This window comes from Myripristis murdjan, chromosome 12 (assembly GCF_902150065.1).
Source record: "Myripristis murdjan chromosome 12, fMyrMur1.1, whole genome shotgun sequence".
NCBI classification, from domain to species: Eukaryota; Metazoa; Chordata; class Actinopteri; order Holocentriformes; family Holocentridae; genus Myripristis; species Myripristis murdjan.
The window spans coordinates 23,038,412-23,055,872 of NC_043991.1; the positions used below are offsets into that span (position 1 = coordinate 23,038,412).

The window sequence follows — 17,461 nt, forward strand, 5'->3', positions numbered from 1 at the left end:
TTACACTTGGAAGTTGTTATTGAGAGATGAGGAGCACAAATGTGTTTAAAGGTGGAATTATTAAAGCAGAGACCATGTTAATATATCGAGATGTTTAAAAAGGGGCAGATTATTTGCTAATGGTGGATTAATACATGCTTCCTTTAATATGGACTGTACTAACTGACCAGCTAAGAGGGTGTGTAGCCATGAGCATGGGGAAGCAGGCCAAGCAAAATACTGAACACAGGAAATATTTTGTCCTTGAGTCGGCATCATTACCATGACACAGGACGATTTGTACCATCGTAAGGAACACATAATCCTAACCCAAGGCACTGGGATTACAATTTAGCATCTTGATTTACAGCATTAGGGAACTGTGTTTATGTTAAAAAGTGTTTATGTTACATTGGTACTTAATATCAGTTATGCAAACCAACACGTTTGGTCAGTTTTGCTGGTCTCTGTGCCTTCCTAACATAGGCGATGACACACACGTGATACTTGAGCTTCCTCATGAAATTTCCCCAAGCTCTGAAAAGAGAATTGAAGTCAACCAAGCCAAAACAAAATGACACCAGAGTCAAATGAATTATGTGAAACATTTTATTAAAAGCATGGGGGATATCTACATGTCCTCGAATGGAACATAAATACAAAAAAATATATATGTACATATTATGGCAGTGACAAATAGAAGCGTACCGAGTAGTTCTTAAGCATGTTGACTTGTTAGGAACAGAAAAAGAACAAAGAAATTGGAGATTCAATGATATATTAGCTATAGGTCCCTATGAGATGTTTATCAGACAGAGCAATGAATCAAACATGAGCAATACATACTTAGTTCATGGCCCATATTAGTCCATTTGATTTCAGGACTTCTCCAGTTTTTAAAACTTGACATCAATCGACATCAGGTTCACAACCTTTGAGATACAAAAAAAAGGTATGCACCACTTTTGATTGAAAAATAAGCCCCTGATTGAGGTGAAAAATTTTTCGTACCAGTATACAGATGTACAGAAAAGTGCTTCAAACTCCCTGGAAGCCAATTTTAATTTCCATTCTACAGTTTGTACCTTAGTGGGTTTCGCTGTATATCAGGGGACTCTCATAACAGAAAATGAATAGAAATATATGCGCGGCACCAACTGTTTTTGATGATACACTCTTAATTTAAAAAAAAAAAAATCTGCAAAAATATCCAAAGTAAATGGCACAGTTAGCAAAAGCTTATCGCTGAAATAAGAAGAAAGTGCTCAAAATAATCATACTTGAGTGTAATGTTATTATCACAACTTTATCCTTCAAAAGACTCAAAAATAGGGAATGCATTTTATTTCCAATCTCAAATGGACTACATTTACTTGAACATATCAGGGCAGTAGTACAAAGTTGGATCACAGGGTGGCAGTGTGTCAGCAGAGTGAAAAATTGCATCATATGAAAGCTTGGATTAGCATGATCGAGCATCGTTCATCGCATCAGACTCTTCGAGATTTGATACATCCATCCTATCCATCTGCATCTGCTGTTTCTACGTTGAATGGATGATGGGGTTAAGCAGTAGACAGCACTGTGGTCACTTTCAAAGCTTAGTGGGAGCATTAATTGGACCTTCATTAAACAAGCTTTAGTTTTTTTCTTTGCAAAGCTCTAATCCTATCAAATAAACATCTAGCTGAAAGGTCTTGTTGAATAATCTAGGATACTGCATACTGTCTAAGTAGACTACTGCATCTTCCACAAAGTTAGACTGGGGTTGCCAACAGTATGTCAGCTATTTCAGTGAATCTGTTGATTTAAACGACAATACCAAATGATTTTCATTTGTCTCAATATGGCAACAATGAAATACCAATTTGATTAGCAATGCTCTGGTTATCAGTCGGTGGATTGTTAAAGTAGACTGAAGCGGTTTGTCTAACACTGGACTCTAGGCTACTGACGGCCTTTCCTAATACTGCTCGCATAAATAACACCAGTTCTGCACATTAATCCTTCATGTTATATGCCCATCATGTGCTTCTGAACAGAAACACAAGCGACAGCTGGGAATACAATCAGAGTCTGATAAAATGCTGTTTAAGGCAACAGATGGGGTACATGTCTATTGTTCATTTTTCTCATGTAAGCATTCCAACATTTCAAAACTCTTTCAAATCTTCTCAGCTCTTCTCTCCCACATGGCCTAGCGTAAGTTCTGCTTGTTTTCTATTGCATTCACACACATTTAAAACTTAATACACTGGACAACATTTTACAGGGCACCTATTGCACATGGGATTTTCTTGTCATTAAAAACCTAGTTAATTCACCTCTTCAGTGTTGGCTCATCCTTCTTTCATTTCCGCAGGTTTTATCGTATGGTCTTTGACATGTAGTTCTGCAGTGTTGCTCGCTAAGTCCTAGCTGGAATATCCACTAGGTGGCTCTGGATCAGGCGCATCTGGGCTGTCCTGGTCATCCGTGGGCAACTGGACACGCTGCTCGTCCATGCGCTTGGCCTGCACCCTCTGGATTAAACTGAAGAAGTCTTCATCAGGCACTGTGGGGGCACGGGGGCCGACTTCTGGTGGGGAGCACCGCTGGTCATCAATCCTTGAGGACTACAATCAGAAAGATGGATGAATTGAGAGAGTATAGCTAGGGGCCATGACTCTTTGTGACGCTGCCTATATCACCTATGCCGCTTACTGCCACTGTCTACTGGCCTACTAATAAAGAATCTAATTAGAAGACTGAATGAGAAGCTGTTGTCTGTAAAGTGTGGCCCCACCTGGCACTTGATAAGCATGTTGAAGAAGTCATCACTGGGTTCCTGGTGATCTCCCTCACCCACCAGGTGGCCCAGATTGTTATGCGTGATTCTCAGGCCTGGAAGGTTACCAACATTAACCCGCTGGTCATCAAGACGGCGACTCTGAGAGCTAGCAATCAAATCAAACAGCTCCTCTGTCTGGGGAGAAGTGGTGATTGCAGGATCTAGGAGAGAGAAGAGTCTACTGAGTACTAATTCAATTGACACGGTCAGTTTTCACAGAGATTATCTTTCCAGCAGCACAAAGAAAAACTGTGACATCGACTCTACACAGTGATACTATTTAAAATCAGAGTTCAAAGTTACCAGTGATTTTTTTTTCTTCTGAGTGAGAGAGAAAAAAGTATTTAAAAAAATAAATAAAAAGAAAGTAATGGAAATCTCTGAGCGCAGATGCTCTTGAACCTGCACTAAGTGATTTCAGAACCTATCAACAATTCTGAAAAAAAACTGTACTTTACGGAGACTTTTCTACCCCTAACGTAATTATATAAACCAATTCCAGTACAGCCTGGTACCAAACACTGTGCAGATAAACGGATCCAAATTTCAGATCAGTCGCGCAAGTGCCTCTGTCACTGCAATCAGCTGTGCAGCATCAGAAAATATCTATCCAAAGCAGCCGTTTACTGTGTTGCTGAAAGTCTGCAGCTTCACCACATTTTCAAATTGGAGCTCAGAGACAAAATTATCCACTTACAAGACCCTGGCATGCATAAAATGTATTCCTCATTTCAATAACAAAAACACTTTTTTTTTTTTTTTTTTTTTTTTTGTCTTTGAGTTAAAGCGTTTGAGCTGTCAGCACCATCTAGTGGTCAGAAATTGCTTACTGCAGCTTTAAAATTGTATACTGTCTAAAAGAGGATTTCTGAAATCAGCGTGTGAATTCTATCCCCTAATTTTCTTTTCTTTCTTTCTTTCTTTCTTTCTTTCTTTCTTTCTTTTTTTTTTTTTTTTTGTCTAGAGCATTTAATGTCATAACCTGACATTCGACCTGTTCAGGCAAAGTTCCACAAATTATTGCTGTCAGCACAGTGGAGCTCTTCCTCTGGTGGTCATAGGAATCAACCAGACTTAGAATCCCAGTCTACTTCCTGGTGTAAATTATGTCACATATTATGAGAGTTTAAGGATTCCTCTGATTGGCTGAGAGTATGCAAAGCTGATGAGGTTTCTCAAGCAGCTTTTGCCAAAATATCGGCGTCTCTATTGTTGTGGGTTGCTGGAGTTCCAACACTGAATATATGGTATGTTCCTCAAAGACAGAAGTTGGTATACAGTGGATTGTACAATTACAGGAAAGGTTAGCCTCACACTCCTTAAAAACCTTGTACCATCTAACCACCAAAAACTGGAAAAACAGAATTAAGCTCTTTGTGTTAAAAATCTCAATTAACATCATGGCCATTGATCTTTAAATAGCGGCTCAACACCACCAAAAATACGTGCTGCCATGTCACTGATCAGCTGTGGCCAGAAGTGCAACATACCTGAAAGTTTCAACCCCTAGGGGGCAGCACAGTAGAAGCTTTCTGCCGTTTGTGATTTAGTGTTGAGTTACCCTTTAAAGCACTACTGTAAACTAAGCCTCCGACTAACCTATCATGGTGTTTAGGGATGGCATGGAGTTAGCAGCACCTTCTCTGTTGTCTCCATTCTGTGGCTCATCAAGATGGCAGCGCTGGTCGTCCATGCGGCTGCTCTGGAATTTGCTAAGGAGGTCAAAGAAGCAGTCTTCATCGGAGGGATCACGGCCTAGCTTCTGAGACAAAAACGACAAATCAGTACAAAATTATTTTTCTTCATACCCAAAAACAAATAGGCATAAAACTATTAGTGTTAATTACTATTTGGTTTTATTTGCTGCTTTTGTTGGAGTGAGGATGTTTGTAACAACACATGATAAACTTCTGAGCATCTATCGGGTGATCAGACATTTTCTGTGTCTAGGTTTTCTGAAAGATATGAACCTGATGTTTCTTTTGCTGTCATAGTTAGTGTCAGGAGCTATACTACCTCACCCAATATGATGCTTTCTATTTGATTATTTAAACCGTTAGCATGCATAACAACGTGAACAACGATATTAGGTCAAGGAGAATGTGGTTGATTGAGTTTTTACTGGGCAATATGAATATTTTGAACAATTTCTATGGGCCTGGAAACGTTATCTGGAAAGGAACAGAATTGTTTATGTGACCTGAATCGTTAAACTTGTAATGCTATTATTAGGTACATAATGAGGTTTTTCAAGATTTCCAACTTGCGGCAGAGAAGAAAATAATCTCATAAACTCACGAGGGATGGCCTTCCTGAAGAGAAAACCTTGGCCTGGATTCTTAAGGTGGTACGGTGTCACACAAATATAATGTGGTGTAAAAATAAACAACCCATTTTTAATTAAGCACAATGGTCCACAGGGTGGTAACCTCCAAGCCTCTTGAAATATAAAAGGCAGTCCATAGCTGCAAAATAGGTGCATGGCAGCCATATTAGACTATATTGTATTCTGAAGCACTTTGATCCTGAATTTAACTTCTACTATTTAACTTCTACATGCTGGAATATATACACAGTGGCCACTTGACTAGGTATACCTGTAAAATCCAATACAACTGTTCTGCCATGAAGTTTACTTTTCTGCTGCCTATAATGCTCAGGTTTTCGTTTTGTCACAGTAATAGAGGTGTTCATTCAATTCTAGGTTTGGCATTGAGCTCATAGTTAGTGGTGCCGTTGTACTGGACTGCATTTTATTGAGAGGTGTTTCTACTATTCTGTCCCCCTCATTGTATATAAATAGGGAGGACTAAAAATTAGAAACACCTCTCAATATAATGTAGTCCAGTACAAGACCTCTGCAAACTACAACCTCAATAATAAACATAGAATTATATTTTACACAATGTCAACAAAAAGTGGGCCTAATAAAGTGGCCACTGAGTGTATATGTGGTTAGTGTTTCTGAGAGACTTTAATGTTTGTGTTATCAGTTTTACTGTTCATGATATGGGTTTAATAAAACTTTTGATCCATGAGTCAACATAAGGTCAGTCAGTTGAACAGTCATGACTATGGACACGCATGAGGGTAGATGATGATCTTAGTGAAAATGGATTTAATCTCTGTGGTCCTGAATTTTTCCTGTTCTTATCTTTAGTGTATGGGAGGCTCACTAGCCTCAAGGCTAGAGCAGAGCAATGAAAGGTTTTCCCACAGTTGACCAATCACAAGATTTTAGGCAGAAATAGTTTGTAGCTGATGTAGTTCATCTAAAAGGAGTAAGTGACTCTGAAGGAGTGTGTGTTGGATTAGCCTTAGAGGTGAATTTATAAGCAAACAGAATATAAAGCTTAACATTTTACTCATCAGGCAGTGACTGACCACTGCCTGCTGTCCATGCAACCTCACTCTTTTGTAAAACAATAAATAAACCTCTCACTGAACCCAAACAGAGTGAAGAAGAGGGGTTTTTTTTCTGCCATACCCACAATATATGTCAGCACACAATCACATTTATTTGGCAAAATAAATGAGCAATGCAAGTTGGGCCAGGAAACTCGGGCACTGTAAGCTGATACGTCTTATCTTTAGTGCACATTTTCAGCATAATCTTCGTGTCACTTCCTTATTCATAGCATTTCAAATGATGGACCATCTTGCTTCTGGATGCCTGCTGCATCTCAAAGCTGCTACAGTTTTCTTGCTTTTTAAAATCCACTCCTTCTATCCCTGTAAAATCAAATGCATGTGCAGCATCTAATGTAAAAACAGACAGTCCACCAAAGTCAAACTTATTGTTTTGCCACATCAATTAAATAAATATATTTTCAGTCTGTGAGTCGTGACTTGTCCTGACTGATTTTTATTTATTTATTTATTTATTTATTTTTAAGACACTCCACTATCATCTGATTGTCCCATAATCGCTCTTTCAATTTATCTGTTGGGGAATGTTTTGACCCGGTAAAGGTGTACTGGAGAGCGATGCTCCCTATTTTAGTGGTGAAAATAGACAGAATTATAAGTTTGAACAATGATAACTAATTGTTTTAACAAACACACTGCTATCCTTTGATAAAGTAAGATAGCTAACCTATCTGAGCGCAGTAATCCGACCCTGAGACTGTATTGACTCATATTCAGTATTCAGATTTTCATTCCATATATGCAGGTTTCATTCCATATAGTCACTAATAGATAAGCATTAATACTCCTTGACTACAGGGACTGCAGCCAAGATAGCTAAATTGGCACATTTACAGAAACATCTATTAATATGCACTATCCCTGTAACTTTAAACTGTATAAACAAAATAAATACAAAAAAATAACAATTAGGTTAGTAGGGAACAAGCCTCAATACAGCGATTTGTATTGTATTGGGCATCAAACCCTTTAAAATTCAGTTCAAAACCAAAAAAAGATAAATTAGGAATATTTTGAGTCTTGCTGCCAACACACATTAAAACCGTCAACTTACATCCTAAACAGCATTCTCTGCTCTCAGTCCGCAAGACATTTCCATCTTCAGGAGAAAACAACAACATTCACTATACTAAAAAAGCAGCATGTGATTCCTTCTGATCAACAACAAAATTCCAGCGCGGGCGAATGTAAGACTGGGCAATTTATCAAAGAGGAAGAGCCAAAGGAAACATCACAGATTAATGGAAGCTGATGGGGTCCCCATTATATCACCATTATAGTGCAGTTCAGGGGATTATAGCCTCTGAACATGGCCCAGTAATAATACGCCTGCTGACACTCATTATAAACACTATTCCTTGCTGCAACTAAAACAGGAGCAAGACAGTTTGTTTAACACTATCTCCTGGATGCAAACACAACGTGACTGTGAAGTAAATCAGCAAAAACAGTTGACTTTAGTCTTCCAGTCTCAGAGAGAACTTTATACTGGAGCATTTTTTATTGGAAAATTCAAACTGTACTACAAACAAAACATCAGTTTTACTGTTCATCATAAAACTAAACACAACTCTGTGGAAGAGTGAGTGAGTGAGGCAGCTCAAAAACTAAAAGGAGGAGATAGTGTTGTTTTTAATCATACTGCCAATCAAAGACTAAATGAAGCATCTTACCACAGGCACCTCTTCTTCCTCCCTCTCTCTTTTTTTCTATCTCCCGTTTCCCTCTGAGCTCTGTCCTTTCTTGTTTCTGTCCACATGCCTGACTCACACTCCGCTCTCCCCCACTGTCACCCACCGCTCTCTCCCCTGCTTTAGCACCGTGCCTCTCCTTTCCTCTCCTACTGTATCCCTCTATTTTAGCCGTGCTCCAAACCCTACCATCCCCTCTCTGTCATTTTCACCATCTTTCTTTCTTTCTTTCTTTCTTTCTTTCTTTCTTTCTTTCTTTCTTTCTTTCTTTCTTTCTTCCTTCCTTTCTTTCCTCCTTTCTTCCTTTCTTTCTTTATCTCATTCTGTCTCAGTCTCTCTCTCTCATTTTGTGTCTCTTCTGCAGGCCATCTTTGTCCCAGCTGTAGCTTGTTCTCCCACTGTGGGAAAACAACTCATTATGGGAAGCAAGGGGTGGCGGGGTGTGGGGGTGGTGGCTCTCTGATCAAGGTCAGATTGTCAGTAGAGAGAAGGGCTAGGGGGACAAAGGGGAGGAGAGGAGAAAAGGAGGGGAAAGAGGGGGTGCAGGGGTGCAGTTATGAGTAGCTTGCATGCCATCATGGGCACTCAGCACAGATCCTCAGCTAGTAGCAAATGACAAGAGCAATTAATGTCCACATTCAACTATTCAAAGAGCCTCATGAAATCGCAGTTAGTCCTATACTCCAGGAATAATCCAGGGCTACACTGACACACAGATATTAAAAAAATAATAATTCATTTTCTTACCAAATGAATTCACCACAGGACATTCAGCATGCTTGTAGTCCTAGTCTGCATCATGCAAAGATCCCGGTGATTGTCATTTAGTTGCTCTCTATGTGCTAAGCAGCTCTGACTTATCACAGTCTGTCCTTTCTCCTTGACCCTTTGGTCTCTGTCTGGATCTCCTCACTTCGCTCGGTGTATTGTCCAATTACTCAAGTAGGCCACCGGGGCAGAACACGTGAGAGGGGAAAGTATGATGACGAGTGAGCGAGAAGCTTGTGTGTGTGTGAAAGAGGCAGAGAGAGGGAGGGTGCGAGTGTGTGAGAGAATCAGTATAAAAGACAAATGTAGGACAGAAAAAAATGTACTTGCATGATTATTACCGGCATTTCTGCCTTTAATAATATGAAAAGAAATATGAATAGAGACAAAAGCTTTCACTCTTGGCAAATTGTCCATTTTCATCTCTATGGGTCCATTGATTCAGTTCCTTTGTGTAGTATTTCATGTTAGCTTAGCATAAAGACTTGAGGTCTATGGGAGTCATTAGCCTGGCTCAATCAAAGTGGAAGAATAAATCGGGTTTTTCGCCCAGTATGTTTAAGTATTCCTTTAATAGTGAAGATATGAAAAAGATATGCTTTAATCCCAACAAGTTTTTTTCCAGCTATTTGGCTTGAATACTTTTTCCATCCTCTTGTGATGTATTCTAAATATAATCCAATGACCACCTCTGTAATTTAGCATGGCAACCTGCTGATTACAACAGTTAACATTGTCCAAAACAAAACACATGACCGGGTGCCTTTAGGACCACATCAGAGCAAGTCACAGCAATTTACCTAGGTGACGCTGGACAAAATTTTCACATTTCCATGCTGTTAAGAATCTAGTTCCAGCTCAATAGAGCATTATTGATGAATGGAAAATTTCTGGTGCACGGTGTCATATGAGGTGTCATCCATCTGTCCAATTATTGGACAAACAGAACTGGCTATACTCATAGTCAGTGTAACAAACAGATATGGGGGTTGGACAGATATGCCTGTGCCCTTGCTAACCACAGTTGCTAATTTACTATTTAGTCATGGCCATAAAATAACTTCCACCAACGTCAGTGCCCTACAGTTAACCTTGTGACACTGGAAGATTCACACATGGGACTGGGGATAGTTGTATCAAGGGTTGTTTTCTTTATTGTGTTCTACCAAATGCCTGCACCATCCCATCCCGGCGACATGATGTCTGTTGCCTACGTAAACTGATGGTTTCAGTCTTCTCCGTGATGCACAATTAAACTTCACAAAACCAATCTATGTTCCTCTGCTCCGGCCCCTGCATCACATGTAATATGGGACCATGCTGATTTCTCTGGGCGTTTCAACCCATGGTGCCTACTGATCAATTACATTATGTGACCCATAAGCACTTATGGACAATCCATAGCAATGTGCCAGAGATCTGATTTTTACCAATGTTACCTTTTTCTCAGAGGCCCTGAACACAATTTGGACTAGGGATTTAAGAGATTAAAAAAATTATAATAAGTCACTTGTCTAATTATTAATCTATGTAACTGAATTCAACAATCAGAATCTCAGATCCCCTCAATGCTGTTAATGAAGACTTGCTTCCTGGCCACCTGAACTGTTGTTAAACTCATTAACATCTTGTGTCACACGGGCCCTCATTGGCTGAATATAGAAATAAGACGGCGTCTCTAAAATGCAGCAAGAATGTAGGCTAGAGTCTGAGGGTAATTTAATTTGGTTTAATGCTTTAATATCCTGGAGGAAGGATGATATTTAACATGGAGCTTATGCAACTATAGGGCACCCAGACATTATTGCTATTCTCAGCAAAGGTCAGTAAAATACTAACATTTAAAGTCTTTTAGCCGCTTATCAGCTGAACCAGTTCTGAAAACATTCTACTTTATTTGGTTAATGAAAAGTTGAGTTGCAATATCTGTGTTATTGGTAACTGGCCATTTGTTATGTTAAGAATGCAGGAGTGCATGATGTGGAAGAATATATAAACACCATTGTGAATATTAATAGTATTAGTAGAAACACTGATATTAAGTTTTTTTTTTTTTTTTTTTAATTGTTAGGAGACAGAAAATTAAGAAGATTAATAATGTGCACTAAGAAGATAAAACTGTGACTAGAATAAATTAATAGTTAAAGAAATAAATAAATAGGAAACGATTTTTTAAAAATGCACATTTAAAGGAAAGTTAAATGATTTTTTGAGGCTGCTTTTTTGTCAAATCTTTAGGCTGATAGAAAGAAGCCAGACTTGATTCCCCATAATTAACACAATAGTTAAAGGGTTGCAGGAAGGGGTTAATAGGGTAGTAAAACTATTGCCACTCACTGGCACTGGAGGCGGGACTTGCACAGTGATGTCATCGGTGTCGATGGGAGAGTCCAACCACTGCCTCTCATCTGATGACTGACTGTCAGGGTAGCCTTTCCTCTTACCCGGCTGTGACAGCTGACTTTTGGATCTCCTGGATATACTTTCCAAGTCTTGGCTGTCTCCATTCTGCAGTAAAAGTGCATATTGTTAGATTGGACTTTTTATCTGGGGGAAGGTTGCATTTAGAAGATACATTTTCCCTTGGGGTGTCATACTGAAGGAAGTAAAATTACCTTATCTGAGGAGTACTTGCACAATTCTACACTGTCCATACTGTTTCTCTTGGTGAATTTCGGTCTTGCTCCTATGAACAAACAAAAACAAGAAACATATTACAGGATATTAAAAACTCATTTCCCACAACTTTGTGAACACCTAGATTATTCTTTCACACATTTTAGCCTGAAACCTACATATGAAACAAATTCAAGCATGCAAGCTCTCCTTTTAGGACTTTGAGGACAACAGCCTGTCATGTCAGTAGGGGTCTCATGATGTTTGGTGAGGATACTGTAAGAGGTTTTGGGCAGACAACCAGACAAACAATCTGAATAATGGTCTCTTTGCCAGCTCTTCACCCATGAGGGAAATGTAGGACATGGGTGTGAGTTTCTGCCTGGAGGAGGGTTCATGGAAACAATCATCACACAACAGCCTTATGTGAGGGCTAAGACAAGATTACACAGCCCCTCTGTGCTGGGTTATATGCATGTGGTGCACTCCCATTCATGTGATTTAGTGGGGCATTTGAGGGGAAAATATACTGTATCTATATGTCATAACGTCTATACATTTTTACTGACAGCTTCTTATTTTATATGTTTTGACTTGTATCATCTTTGCCTATTTTTTGCTTTTTATCTTGAGGCACAGTCAATCTACACCTGTCGTATGAAATATGCTATACACTACAAATAAACTTCACTTGACTCTAAAAATAGCCAATGAAAGCTAACCTTCATCATCCTTTCTCAAAACTGGAAAAAGCACCTCTTTGTATAGATCTAAATAAACAGCAATAAATCGTCTATTTAGACCTGAGGCTTCTTAGATATAGCCTGCTGAGACAGTACAGCTGAGTTATTTTAGTAATGATAAACTGTGTTCGCACATTACTGTTGTATTTGTTACATAAATGGACTGACGAGAGAAAGTGACCATCTCTTAGATCGGATTGTCTCGGGTTACTTGATACACACCCCATGATTTCACCCAAATTTAGCCTCAGTTCCATATATTTTTTTAAATGTTTCATCTGTGTTATGTCTGTCTGCCCTTTAGCTGCAGTAGTTTCACACTTAATTTGACCAACTTGTGTGCATTTGCTCATGGCTGGACCCGGACATGTTTATGTGTCAGGGGCAAAAGTTATAGGCTATTGTATTTACTCTCTATTTGTTGTAAAGAAAATAAATATATAGATCAACTGTAGCTGAAAATGGTTTCAACTTAATGTCAGATCAATAGCCAATAGTCCTTTTTTCTTCTTAGAGATGGGAGTGGGAGTAAAGTGCCAAGTCAGTTTCACCTGACCGCAGTTTGCACAGTGTGGGTCCGCTCCACACAGACACATCTCTGTGTCAAATAAACATTCACACACACACACACACACACACACACACACACACACACATGCGCGCACACACCCACAGAATCGCAATCAGAATTTTTCATGCATGTCATATGCATATGCATGTCTCATTGATTGTGAAAGCACTCACTGAATATTGCAAATGGAATGACACTGAAATTGTTATTGTTACTATTGATCTGATATTTGAACACATAATTTTCACCAATTAGTTATGACTAACTGTGGCTCTTGAGAGAATGAGATGTGCATTATCAGCTGATATACTGTAATCTATAAATCACACTTAAATATAACATAATCATAGTTTGTTAGAAAATGACTATGAATTATGAATGACTATGAATTAAATAAAAATTCAATTAATAGTCATTTTCTTTAAGTTGATCGCATATTGTGTAGAATGTTTGGAGAAGATGACTTCATATATTTATTTATTTAGCTTTTCCACAGAAAAAACACACAAGCTGGTAAAAATCCATATATCTCTTGCACAAATGACCCAAAACTATCTTAAAGAGTGGAATATGCTGCAGTGCCTCTTTAGAGCTAGTATAGTGCCCTTTGGAATAAAAAAAAAAATGCAGCTGGGTGGTTCTTGGGAAGTCCTTGTAGATCATAATGTAATTGGTACAAATAACTTCTTTAAGATGTTGTTAGTTATTAGTTAGAGATCAGATGGAGATGTAGGTCTGCTTGGACTGTTGTAATGATGTTCATGTTTACATTTCTCATTTCATGTTTGCATTTACATGATACTCACATGATATTAAAGGTTTTGTTTTTTAAACATCTCATTATTCAGTAAACTATAAGTTTGAAGATGATATGAAAATTATGCGATTGTGTTAAAACCAGAGTGGAGACTAAGCAGACTGATGCTTAAGGTCACTTTTGGCCATGATGTGAGGGAAAGGCAACAGCCGAGTCCAACTCTGAGTCTGTGTGTGTGTGAGTGTGTGTGTGTGTGTGCAAGTGACAGGACAGTATACGCAAAATGTATAGTTTGAAGACTTAGGATGCCTACCGGTCAGAGAAATACACAGAAATGGCCGTCATACTGTGTGACAGCACACACGCCCTCGTTCACTGTGTGAGCCCCACTTGCAGCCTAAGATGACCATACAAAGTCAAGGACAGGCGGTTAGAGAAATCTTGTCTTCTCACCTTGCATCTCAAACTCTGAACCGCAGGGTGAAAGGTCACTCTCGCTGACCCCCAGAGCCTCCATCAGCTGCTCCACATTCATTCTGGCTGTCAGTTCTCCATTTCTGTCTCCAATCTGATGGACAGAGACAGAGACAACAGAAACAGAGACAGCGCCAGACAGGCATGTGCAGAGACAGGAGAAATAGACATTGAGGGCAAAGGAGAAAAGAGAAGAGACAGTGTGAGAAAAACTGCGGTGCCCACACTAAAACTTTCCCAATGGTGCATTTATTTATTTATTTATTTATTTTGACCAAAGAATTGCAGTGTTTGTGAAAATGTATCACCTCTTTGGAAATGGCCAGGTGCTTTCGGGCATAGTGGAGAGCTTGTCTGTGGTTCCCTAAAGACACATAAGCATTTCCCAGGCTCCAGCAGGCACGGCCCTCTCCAACCCTGTTGACACATAACCACCCACACGCACAAAAAAAACCTATGATTACTGACTACATGTATGTATATTTGTGTATGTGTATGTATGCATTATGTATGTTCATGCTCATTCTACCTGTCAGTAAGCTCCTGGGCTATGAACAGGTGTTTGAGGTGGTAGTCTATGGCCCTTTCATACTGCTGTAAAAGAGTGTAGGTGTTTCCCAGGCTGTAACAGGCCTGAGCTTCCATCACCTGGTCCCTCAGCTGCCTAGATAGCTGCAGGGTTTTCCTATTGATGGGAGGACAAAGGGAACATGTTATGAGTGTAGCAGTGTGGGGGTGAAGAGGATGGCAGAGAAAGTGAACGACAAGGGAATTTAGCGAAGAATAAGGTTGGAGATAAAACAAAAAGGAGGTTTCATATAATAATAATGTGGATGAAGATGGAGACACAACAATGGGATAGGTAAAGAATAATATGACAACAATATTCCTTAAAAAAAAAAAAAAAAAAAAAAACACAATCATATGTAATCATAGGTTTTCAGTCTTGTCAGAAGTTTGGGTAACACTTTCCTTAATCGGGTGATATAACTTGAATATCAAAAAGTAAGTAAGTAATATCTACAAGTTCAGTAGAATATCAATAGGCCATAAATTGAATTTCTACAACATGTCTGTAAAGCATTATTATGGATCCCACCAGAGTCCTGGGAAAGAGGGGCCTATCTTGTGATTGGTCATAAAATTTGCTGGCCTGTTGCCTATTCACTAAAACAAGCTTGACACACAATCACCAACACCAACTTCAACCAAGTGGGTGTATCCAAGTACGCCCTCACTCAAACTCAAGCCCTCACTGGGTGTATCTTAATCATAACTCTGGTGGGTTTCATAAAAAACACAGCAGGAGTCCAGCAATAATGTTAACTAGGCCAACATGTTTGTTAAAATTCAGAAAAACATACAACAGAATGTCAATAGATATGTCAATATGTTGTTGAAATGTAATTTATGGCTGTGGACATTCTCCTGACCTCTTGTTGATATTTGACTTCTATATCAATTGACACTCTGTTGGACTATCGAAAGACAGTGTTGCTGAATTATAGATTTTCATCACATGCATGAACTAAATCTGATTTGTAATATCTGGCCTCAGTCGCACTTTCTCTCTTGAAAAAAAAAAAGAACTTGGTTTTCCTCCTCTTCTCCACAAGATGGCAGAGTGTCCTCTCTCCTCACCTGTAGTACTCCGTGGCTGTGTTGAACTGGCCTAGGAATATCAGAGCATTGCCAAGGTTACTGTAGGCTCGCCGCTCTGCTGCTTTGTCACCAAATTCTTTGGCAATAGACAATCGCTGTGAATGACAAAACATCAATGTCAGCTCATGCAGAAACCCACAACATTCTCTGAAGGGTCATGGAGAAATGGAAGACATCTTCATTCCAGAAATTAATCTTCACTTTGTCTCTTCATGCAACCAAATCCAGCCAATTCAGCCAAATGACTTAAATCATCACGTGTACTTGGCATCTATGTATTATCATTACACTGGTAAAACCGCCTTGGATTTCTCACCTGACGGTGGAACTTGATTGCTTCAACAAAGTTTCCCAGCAAATAGTGGGTGTTGCCTAGGTTACCAAAGGCTCTCCCCTGGGCAGCTCGGTCACCAAGTTCTTTGACCAAACACAAATTCATCCTGCAGAGATTAGCAGATACAGTAATTAAGACTACCTAACAATTAATAAATGAAGTTACAATACAGTTGCAAAATGATATATAAACCTTATTTAATTTGTACATTAAAGGACTACGCTATGCATTACTATAGCCTACTGCTTTGTCAGTGTCTGATTAAGTCCTATGGATTGTTTTTTCCTCACAAATAACACATACAGACATTTAGATAGGTGACCTGAGACAGGAAAGCATACCGAACTGAGTCATAACTCCATGTCACAGTTGTCATACCAAACAATGAGGCTCCCTGTGTTTCCACTGTGGTTTTGTGTACTTCTTATTGCCATCTTCTCTAAAGATGGGTACACTTCAAATCACACTCTGATATGTACTGTAGAGACAAGCCTCTTATGTATCAGCTTTAGCAGTTTCACCTCACATCACATGTTAACAAGTTTGCAGCTCACAGTGATTGGCTTTAATAGGGCCTTGAAAATAGCCCTGTGTGATGAGCTATTATTATGGGCTTTTGTAACCTTTATTTAACCAAAGAAAGACAACAGGACATTTTTCAGCCCCACCCAGTTTCACATTTAAACAGTTCCACACAGTCCCACCCCAGAGACACCCAGTACAATTCCAGTGTCAGAAAGTATTTAGCTTCATTTGCATTTTCTCAGTCTGTAGAATCCAGACAGAAAAGACAGAATTATGGGATCTGGTGATGATTTTAGCATAATTTCAAGAATAGCTGACCAAGAACCCAATGAACACTCAGAACATTAGATTTTCTTGTCAACGATAAGGATCTTGCCAAAAGAACAACAATCAGTGCGACACTTCACAAATTCAGCATCTGTGTCAGATTGGTCAGATGAAAGTCATTACTGAAATGACAAATAAAAGAAGCTTGAAGACTGCCAACCCAAAACTATAATATGAAAACACTGGGCAAACAGTTCTGTGGTCAAATGAGAAGAAATTAAACTTCAGCCAACTTTTTTGTGGCAGGGCCTCGGACACTTGTAAGGATACAGGGTAACAATGAATGGACTCAAAGCAAACTCCTGAGGAGAATTTGTATTGGAGAGACAAAAAAGAGAAAAAATACATTGGAACAGCCATCTATTTTCCAAAAGCACATTATATGTCACACTGGAAATCCTTGCCAGTCTTGAATGTCACTGAAAATCCATGTAAGGATTTGCAGATAGCTGTTGCTTCCCATCCATCTTGATCAAACTGTTGCTTATGTGTAAAAAATGAAAGACAATCCCCAAGACAATCACTGCCAAAGGTGCCTCTGAGCCAAAGTATTGCCTTGGGGGTTTGAGTAATTTAAATTAGATATTTCAGTACAGTCTTTGTCTGTTGGTCACAAAGCTCAGTTTAACCCAGTTGAAATTTAGGATACAGCATGAAATACAGAAAAAGTCAAATGGGTTGAAAACTTTCTGAGGGCATCGTATTGTTGCCTGCTGTTTAAGTTTAAGCCTCACTCAAGGGAATTGTGTTGCTGT

At 39.1% G+C, this 17,461-nt stretch overlaps 1 protein-coding gene across 4 annotated transcripts in view; it reads right to left on the reverse strand.

Annotated features, from left to right (window-relative positions):
- Positions 1-570: 570 nt before the first annotated feature.
- The window catches only part of gpsm1b (G protein signaling modulator 1b), a 32,302-nt gene continuing 15,411 nt past the window's right edge, over positions 571-17,461 (reverse strand). For 2 of the 4 annotated variants that reach the window (XM_030064868.1, XM_030064865.1), the window contains exons 5-14: positions 15,837-15,960; positions 15,500-15,615; positions 14,388-14,543; positions 14,167-14,275; positions 13,838-13,952; positions 11,313-11,383; positions 11,035-11,205; positions 4,409-4,571; positions 2,765-2,970; positions 571-2,594 (exon numbers count right to left, since the gene is read on the reverse strand). In XM_030064868.1, coding sequence (XP_029920728.1) covers positions 2,394-2,594; positions 2,765-2,970; positions 4,409-4,571; positions 11,035-11,205; positions 11,313-11,383; positions 13,838-13,952; positions 14,167-14,275; positions 14,388-14,543; positions 15,500-15,615; positions 15,837-15,960 — 1,432 coding nt within the window. In that variant the 3' untranslated portion in view covers positions 571-2,393. The remainder of the gene's footprint in view (positions 2,595-2,764; positions 2,971-4,408; positions 4,572-11,034; positions 11,206-11,312; positions 11,384-13,837; positions 13,953-14,166; positions 14,276-14,387; positions 14,544-15,499; positions 15,616-15,836; positions 15,961-17,461) is intronic. The other 2 variants (XM_030064867.1, XM_030064866.1) reach the window with 2 other exon arrangements.